This window comes from Zea mays, chromosome 5 (genome assembly GCF_902167145.1).
Source record: "Zea mays cultivar B73 chromosome 5, Zm-B73-REFERENCE-NAM-5.0, whole genome shotgun sequence".
Classification (NCBI taxonomy): Eukaryota; Viridiplantae; Streptophyta; class Magnoliopsida; order Poales; family Poaceae; genus Zea; species Zea mays.
Window position 1 is genome coordinate 21941902 of NC_050100.1, and position 8591 is coordinate 21950492.

Here is an 8591-nt window from a genome sequence, read left to right on the forward strand (position 1 = left end):
GACTTAGCTATCAAATCAAGATGTTCAGGGGTTCCTTGTGTGTGATGGAGGCTCATACTACTCTAGACACATATGCCATGTATTCCTTTCTCACATAAGTCTATTTGAAAGTTCAAACTCTCTCTAAAATTGAAAATCTTCCTCTGGTTCCTTCATTGGAGTTATCCTAGTAGGAAATAATCTAACTAAAGAAATTGGTTAGGCGGGGAAAAGTATTTTTTCTAATCATAATAAAGTTACAAAGCATCATGCACGATCTAATTGGAGACTTGTTTAGATGGCTACTGAATTAACACCACCAAGATCGATATCTCATATGCTAGGAGGTTGACTTACTAGCATAAGAAATAATGAGAAAAATAAGATATTTCCATTGGTGTGGCTAGTCTTTTGTTGGGCAATTAAGTGTTTGAGAAAATATAATATGTGTCTTTCATTGGCGTGGCATTGTTATTATGTTTGAGAAAAGATAATATGTGTCTTTCATGCAACCTACCTTTAGGAGAACTGACTAATTGTAGTTTTCATTGTTGTTGTAAGGGAGAACAGATAGAGGAATAATATAAACTATTTTCTTTTGGTATTTTCCTCTTTATGCATGATCATAGTGGCCATTTTATTCGTTTTTATTTACAGTGTAAAGTGAACCCAGTGACGTTTGCTCAGTGGACCAAAATATCATGCAGCGGCGATATGGGCCACGGCGAGGTCACAGTTTTTATGAGGTAGGCATGTCAAAATTGCACGCTGGACTGTTTGGCGGCCCATTTAGTCGATTTGGGTTTATATGTTGTAATTATGTAAGCCCAGGTAACCAACACGCCCATTTTTTTAATGACATTTACTTCTTCAGTTTAGGAGTACGTCGCCTCTCATCCCGGCTCTCGCCTCTCGCTCCCCAGCCATCCATGGCGATGCCACCGAGCCGTTCGTGGGCGGAGCTGCAGCACGACCTCCTGGTGTCGATCATGACCCGCGTGGGCGCGCCGGACCTCCTCTGGGGCGGCGCTTCCCGCGCCTGCTCTTCGTGGCGGGCCGCGGCGCGGGACCCACTCGCGTGGCGACGCGTCGACCTCCGCGACTGGGTCGCCCTCACCTCCGGCCGGCGCGCCGCGAGACCTGGACACTCCAGCTCTCGCGTATCCGTCCACGCCGCGCTCGTCGGCATCCTGGAGGTCGCCGCCAAGTTGGCCGAAGGGCGGATCGAGGCCGTGTTGCTCCCCGAGTTTGCTGATGAGGACCATCTCTTGTTCCTCGCTGAGAGGTGAAATCTTCTCCCTGTCCCTTTGAACTTGGCTGGCTGTTCCAGGTGGGGAAATGCCCGTTGACCTTTTAATTAGCACCTTATTGATGCTATAAGTTAATTAGGTTATGGTACTAGTAGGAGGCGTTATTGTATTCGCATCAGATCCACCCGAATTCGCTTATTTAATGGTAGTTTTCATCTTAGGTGAATGTGTTTATTTTTTTCATTTCTGTTGTAGGTGCCAAATTCCTGCAAGCTTGCATATGGATGTTTTGCTGATTTTTTATGAGTTTTTGCGATGTTCATTTGTAATGCTTATCGCAGGGAAAATATATGTTAATTGTAGTTTCACTTTCTTTATGGCCATACCAATCTGAAAAAGATGGTGAGTGACTAAGCGTACCTGAACTGATTTCTATCTGTATTATTTATTAGTTGGAACTTGGAAGTGGAACAGTTGTTTCTTGACATTATGCATTTCCCTCATGATATGATACTGATATTGATGAGATGTATGTATTGATTCAAGGAATAATTTTTCTTGACCTACTGGGTATAAATAAAAACATAGAATTTTCTGTGGTAAGATTTATGGCCTTTTTTTTGTTAACTCACAGTGAAGCTTCTAGTTCTAGCACTGATAGCTTAGGTACAGCCACATTAGTTAATGAACTTGCACTCTGAAATGGCCAGTCAAAATCAGTCACAAATTAGAAAAAATATATGTTGAAACTGAAAATAATGTATGGTAATTTGATAGGCTGTGCCTGTGCGTGTGGTAATTTATATCAGTAGTTATAGGATAGGTAAATTGGGCTGGGCCGGCATGCCGTGCTGAGGCAGTAGCCTAGGCACGACCTTCTCATCGGGTCGGGCCGGTCCTAGGCTGGCTAAAAGCTCAGGCCATAGGTTTGGCCATCAGGCCTCGGGACTTTTGGCCAACTATAGCTCAGCCCCCTTTTGTTAATACCCTGCACTTTCCCACCATTCCTGATTTTTCTCCTTCTCATGCATTCTTTTGCCCCATTTCTTGTTTTTCCAATTCTCTCCATCTCTTACACCACCTTAATATATACAAGAGTATCAAGTTGCATACCGCTTTAGACAACTCTGCAATCAGCATGCCCTTTTGTACTGCTTTTTTGCTTATTTTTCATTAGGCTAGCCTTGTCACCCCTACTCTTCTTAAAACCTTCCCACATTTGCCACTAACAAGTTGAAACCAGTGTCTTTCAGGCTTTCAGCATATTCACAGCTTGCTTGTCACCCCAAGCCATTTTAAACATTGTAATTATAGCAGTTTGCTGTAGTCTTGCTTTACTGCATATCTAACTGTAGGTCTATGTGTTACATTGGCTAGTAAAAAAAACAATAACATGAAAAGGGCAACAGTGTTCATGATTTTTTTGCAGCATGTCCTTTTGTTATTAAAACATACATCATGTAATTGTGATTCAGTTGTGCAAGTTAGAGAAGGGCACTCTTAGTTTCTATCATGTTTTTAGTCTTTTTATTAATATAGTTGATTACTTGATTTTTGTTATTATATATTGTGTTTCATGGTAACATTTGTTACTATATCTGTAACCAACATATATTTATTAACCATATTACTTAAGTCATGGAAATTGACACAATTTAGAGCTCAGGAACTAAAAGCTACATTCAGAAATTTAGCAGCGGTCTAAATAATTACCAGTGACACTTGTAGGAATTCAGCCAATAGAAATTGAAGATCAGACTCATTGAAATAGATTACTTGCTAGTTCTAATGGGCACTAGTATATGACATACAAGTACCTGAACTTGTATATATGAGAGTATTTCAATCTGACTGTTGTATTGCAGAATTTAGATCAAAAACACCTTGTACGTTAAAAGGGAACAAAGTAGCAAGGTTGAATCGAAAGTATAGAACTGAGGGTTATGTGGTCTACTTTGCCCTTGCATTATAGGATACATGTCCAAACGGGTTTCCTTGGATGTGTAAAGGTGGCAAAAGGATGTTCAAATTCAGTATGCTGCTGGAATGTTACTCTCCCTCATATACAGATCTAATCTATCTTTTGTTTGGATCAACTAAGATATTACACCGCGCCTCTACAGTTCTTCGACATTGCAAGAAACTTTGGCTATAGACTTCCGTCAGTCAAGTTATATTACAAAACTTTTGCTCCAATTCAATATACTCCATCCGTCCTGAAATATAAAATATTAAAACATATTATGTGGTAAGACAGATGACGCAAATAACACTCGATTACTATTTGGATTGGCGATAGACACTAATGGTAGGTATGCATGTTAAAATTGTCTTTTGGAGTGTTTGTTCTCTTCACCTAGAGTACCTTGTATTTTGGTACAAATTTTGAACTCTCAATTCGCTATATTTCAGGACGGAGGGAGTAGTCAAAATATTTCATTCGGTTTTTTGATCGATGCAATGGACTTGCTTATATTTGTTATATATGTGCTCTTGGTGTCACTATTTTTTTGGTATTTTCCCAGCGCAAGTTTACAAACTCATTTTATAAATTATGTTAGAGCACAGGCAGGCTGGCAGGTGCGAATTCGGTTTCAGACAAAATTTGCAGCAGACACAAACTTGCAAAACTGATTCCACACAGTTTTTGTTCCTCAAATCAATTATGTTATTTTGATGCCGTTTTTTTCTAACAGTCATCACCAGCAGGGTGGCAACATATGCTTTTCATTTCACTTCCACATGAATTTGTTTTCCTAATTGGTTAATAGTTCTTTAAAGGAATCAGCTAACAGTTGGCGTTCCTATGTGGCTATGGTTGTGTAATGTCTTCGTTTAAAGCTAATCCTATTTCTCTCTGTTTTTTCCCTAGGTGCCCAAACCTGCACTATTTCAGCCTTCCTAGCACCTGTATGACTTACGATCAGTTCTGCAAGGCGATAGGTGGACTTCAATCGCTTAAAGGCATGGCAGTGGACGAGAGTCTGATTAATTATGATGTCCTCCTGCATGTGCACCAGTGCTGCCCAGACTTTGTGGAGCTGAAGGTGTCTGCACTGTACGTGGATGAAGAGATGGCCTCAGTCATCTGCAACTCTCTTCCTCGTCTGAAGAAGTTGGAGATACCAAGTTGTGACATGTCTTCCGCTGCGATTATAAGGTTCCTTGATTGCCTAGAGCAGCTCGAGCACCTGGACATCTCAGGTTACGAGACATCAGCCATCTCAAGCCCGGTTCTTGAGAAAGCTTCGCGGCTCAAGGTCTTCCTCTGGAACTCGAAATTTGAGCTTGGGGAGTTCATGGACTGCTCCAATTGTGGAGAACACAACATTAACCCTCAAGAACCCTGCAAGTGCATGATGGAGCACAAGGTCATGGACTGGCTGGCTGGACCTTCATAAGCTTCCTGAACCAAAGGCGTCTCTTCTTGTGTCTTGTTAAATCATGACGTTTTCCTGGCTGTAAAATTCCAACCTCTGTCAAAGTTGGTGTCTGAGCTGTATGCACAAGGAAATATGCTACTTCAAATGTTTAGCGCGCCTTAGAGAGGTCTGCAACCTTTTAATGTAACAAATTGTTGTATCAAGTGTTAATGGAACCTCTTCTTTACACCAATGAGCCGATACGAAACATCTGTGCCTATTTTGAAGCGATTTCACCTCGGAGTCAAACCTTGTTGTGTGGTGAGTTTTTGCTTCGGCTATGCGAAGATTAATCCATTTCTTTTTTTAGAGGACAGGAGGGGGGCCTACTGAAAATTTTATTTAAATTAAAAAGAAAACAAAGTTTAGAACAAACAAGAAGACAAATTACAGGAGGTTAAGGAGAGTTTCTGCTGCCATTGCTGAAGCCATATCGGGATGGCAGAATCGTATCTATCTAGAGCTCTATGAATGACTAGGAGCAATTCTTTTGCAAACTCATGCTTGCATTGCTGCACCGTTGGATCTTTGTTCTGAAAAAGTCAAGCATTACGGCACTTCCAAATGCTTCAGGTCATGAGAATAATAATCTCTATAGAGAATGGAACATTGAATTGCTGTTTTAGATTTGCCGCAGCCTCCTCTAGATTAGCAATTCTAGGAGGAATTAAACCGATTGAATTCCAGCAGGCCTTCGCGAAGTTGCACCTGAGAAAGAGATGATAAAAAGTTTCCTCCTTTTGCCAGATGCAGTTCTCGCAGGTGTAAGACTCAAGAGTCATGTTCTTCCTTCTTAGCATATTTATTGTGTTGAGCCTGTTTTTTAGCCATAGCCAATAAAAAACTTTATGTTTTGGTTGACATTTGTTTTTCCAAAGCAATCTGTAAATCTGATGAACTTGAGACTGACCCATCAAATGCCTGTAAGTCTTTTTCGTAGAGAAAATTTCAGATCCCCAAATGAGCTTCCAAGTGTCCTTTGCGTTGGTCACCGTGATTTGTTTTCAAGCCTCGTTTAATTCAAGATATTGTTCGTAGGCTTGCACAGACAGAGGAAGCTGGAAAATCTTAAAGAGATGATCTTTTTGCTTAGCTTCTTTGATAGAGAGTTTGCTGTTGCAAGCAAATGAAAATAATTCCGGGTACTGCTGAGCCGGGATACCCTTGTTCCACAGATCTTCCCAGAAAAGAATAGTTCTCCCATTGCCAATGGTTAGGGCTTTTAATCCATTTCTTGCAAGCCTCAGACTTTTGATGCATGCACACGATTCCTGAGCCGCATTCTCTCACGACTTGGCCGCCCATTTGCACGCAAACTAAATATAGCTGGCGACACACTTTTTTTCACACGGGGAATTAGCTAGCATTAGCAACCCTGTATGGATTTTAAGAATAAGAAACTTACGTTTGCTGCAACCATAACAAGCGCAAAACACAACAAAACATGGGAAGACATCATGTTCTATTCTCCCTAAAATTTCTTTGTAACAAACTATACCCAACAGGCCATATGGATTTCGTAGGATCTCTGGATGTGTAATTCTTTGTTCAAAAGGAATACGATTCAAATCCTACAGATTTCTTTCGCGTGCGCTACATACATACTTGGGAATAGTTTAATTTCAATGTTTAATGACAAAATAAGATTGTTCTGACTAACATGTATTTTATAGAAACAAGATAAGTTGTGCCACAGTAGTAAAAGATGATTAGGGTTATGGAGTATTCATGCTCTTATTGATGGAAATCATTTTTTAAAGGATAAGTAAGAAGCTTAATGATCAACTAGTTCTAAGTGTCGATGGAGTTGTGGAACATTTATAGTAATGATAAGACCCTATTTTTCTTTCGGTCATACTAAAATGGGAAGCATAAAACAGGTAACTTGATCTAGCTAAGTCTAGTTAGGAGTGGTGATAAACACATGTGAAAACTAGTGCTAGATAAACACACGAGGGCACATGAGAAGATTGAAATAAGTGAGTTGACAGTGCTGCATTAGCACTAGAAAATTCCAATGGGTACCATGTACGGGCCACCAAGAGTGTTCCATATTGCAATTAAACATAACACCGACGTGTCCGGTGTGCATAAGGTACGATGCGCCAGATAAAGCATCTAGAGAGCTTGCAAAATTGGCCTAAGGCACTTTATACTCACCGAATATGGCGGCATCAGACAAGGTGCTCAGAGAGATTGTAAATTGTGTTTAAGAGGCTGAGTACTCAATCAACATGTTCGAACATGATATTTAAAGAGGTCTACAACTGTGCACTCAAGAGTCGTACTCATCATATGTGTCTAGTGTTGGCTAGTTTCAGAAACTAGACATTAGAAAAGCACTAGACGTGTCCAGTGTAGAGAGTTAGTGTGCATTAGATATGGTTTTTTTGCTTGGCGCGTTTATATCACTCAACTCGCCATACGAGGTCTATTGATTTTAAGGAACCATTTCAAGTGAGGAAAAGCCTTTGCCTCGCGAGGGAATTGTCATTTGATAATTGCTTGATTATCATCCTCATTGGTGTATTAAGAGTAACTTGTGTGCATTCACGTCATGACTGCATACGGATGGGCAGTAGGCGTCGCTGTTTTGACAAAACCCTGCATTGAATGTCAATGAATGTGTGATCGCAATGCCGCGTCTTGCAACTGCTTCCTTCGGCACTAAGCAACCCGGCCCTTTATAACACCGTTCTCATCCACAACTCGTCATCGCTCATCACAGATAAATCCTTTCCCCCTCCATTTCATTTCAGCGTCGCGAAAAATGGTAGTCGTTGATCCGAAAGCCGTCGCCTCGGCGCACCAGTTCACCGTGGTCATCGACGGCGTCGAGACGACCGTCCACGAGGGCGTGCTCCGGCGCAACGGCGGCACGGTGGCCGTGGTCGGCCCGGGCGTCCTCGAGGTGAGCCGTCTCCAGCACGTGGTGGTGCGCGGCGGGGGCGGGGGCGACGTGCGCTTCTCCCGGTGCCTGTACGCGGCCGCCGAGGACTGCGGCGCGGCGTCGTTCCACCGGTGCGACGCGGTGCGCGTGGAGGGCGCCCGCGCCGTGGCCGTGCGCCGGTGCCGCTCGGCCGACGTGGAGCGCGCGGGCGCCGTGGCCATCCGCCGCTGCAAGGGCGCCGCGCGCGTCCGCGGCGCCGGGGAGCTGCGCGTGGGCCGGTGCCGGGAGGCCGACGTCGGCGCGTGCGCCGACGTCGCCGTGGCCCGCTGCCGCGCCGCGCGCGCCGACTGGTGCGGCGCGCTCGCCCTCGGCAGGTGCGGTTCCGCCGACGTCAGCCGCTGCGGCGCCGTGCGCGTCGACCGGTGCCGCGACGCCACCGTGGCCGGGTGCGGCACCGTCGCCGTGCGCCGCGGCAAGGTCAGCATGGTGGAACTGGACCAGCAGATGCCGCCGGATTTCCAGGATCAGACCCCGATGTGTCAGCAGGGTGGACCTGTCCTCGCGACGCCGGTGGCAGTCGTGGCCAAGTGAAAGGAGCGAGATGCATACTTCGCCCCGTCGTATCGTACGACCGATAGTCGCATTCGTATTTACGCGCAAAGTATACATTAATATTTGTAATATTATTGTGTATATATGTGGAGACAAATCCTTGTTCGATTAGTCTCGGTATTGTTCTAATATATGTTATTGTACTAGTAATTTCTGTAAACTTTTCGGATGAGGACTAGTTTGGAAATCCTATTTTTTTTAAAGAATTTTTATTTTTCAAAAAAAAATAGCTCATTTTTTCTCGAGAAAATAGAATGAGAAAAATAGAATAACCAAACTAGCTCTAAAGCATACATATACATGGCGTGTTTCATATTAAAACATTTTTCATATGCACGTAAAGCGCTCGAACAGCTGATTAAGCGAACCGCGTTAAAAACAGGTGCGCAGGTTCATCTTGCGGTCGTCCAGTCAAGCTACGACGCGTGGACGAGGCTC

At 43.4% G+C, this 8591-nt stretch overlaps 2 protein-coding genes across 2 annotated transcripts; both read left to right on the forward strand.

Annotated features, from left to right (window-relative positions):
* Positions 1 to 871: 871 nt before the first annotated feature.
* On the forward strand, positions 872 to 4841 carry LOC100285522 (uncharacterized). The gene is made up of 2 exons (NM_001158413.2): positions 872 to 1264; positions 4102 to 4841. The coding sequence occupies exons 1-2, from the start codon at positions 909 to 911 to the stop codon at positions 4628 to 4630; spliced, it is 885 nt and encodes a 294-aa protein (NP_001151885.2). The 5' UTR covers positions 872 to 908; the 3' UTR covers positions 4631 to 4841.
* Positions 4842 to 7341: 2500 nt separating this feature from the next.
* Positions 7342 to 8303, forward strand: LOC100275514 (uncharacterized). The gene has a single exon (NM_001371600.1). The coding sequence runs from the start codon at positions 7422 to 7424 to the stop codon at positions 8130 to 8132; it is 711 nt and encodes a 236-aa protein (NP_001358529.1). The 5' UTR covers positions 7342 to 7421; the 3' UTR covers positions 8133 to 8303.
* Positions 8304 to 8591: the final 288 nt, after the last annotated feature.

Bases quoted from the DNA above. Each gene is read 5' to 3' on its own strand.
- LOC100285522 (NM_001158413.2), top strand. From the start codon at position 909: ATGGCGATGCCACCGAGCCGTTCGTGGGCGGAGCTGCAGCACGACCTC. The intron at 1,265-4,101 runs GTGAAATCTTCT...TTTTTTCCCTAG, and splicing joins CTCTTGTTCCTCGCTGAGAG to GTGCCCAAACCTGCACTATT.
- LOC100275514 (NM_001371600.1), top strand. From the start codon at position 7,422: ATGGTAGTCGTTGATCCGAAAGCCGTCGCCTCGGCGCACCAGTTCACC.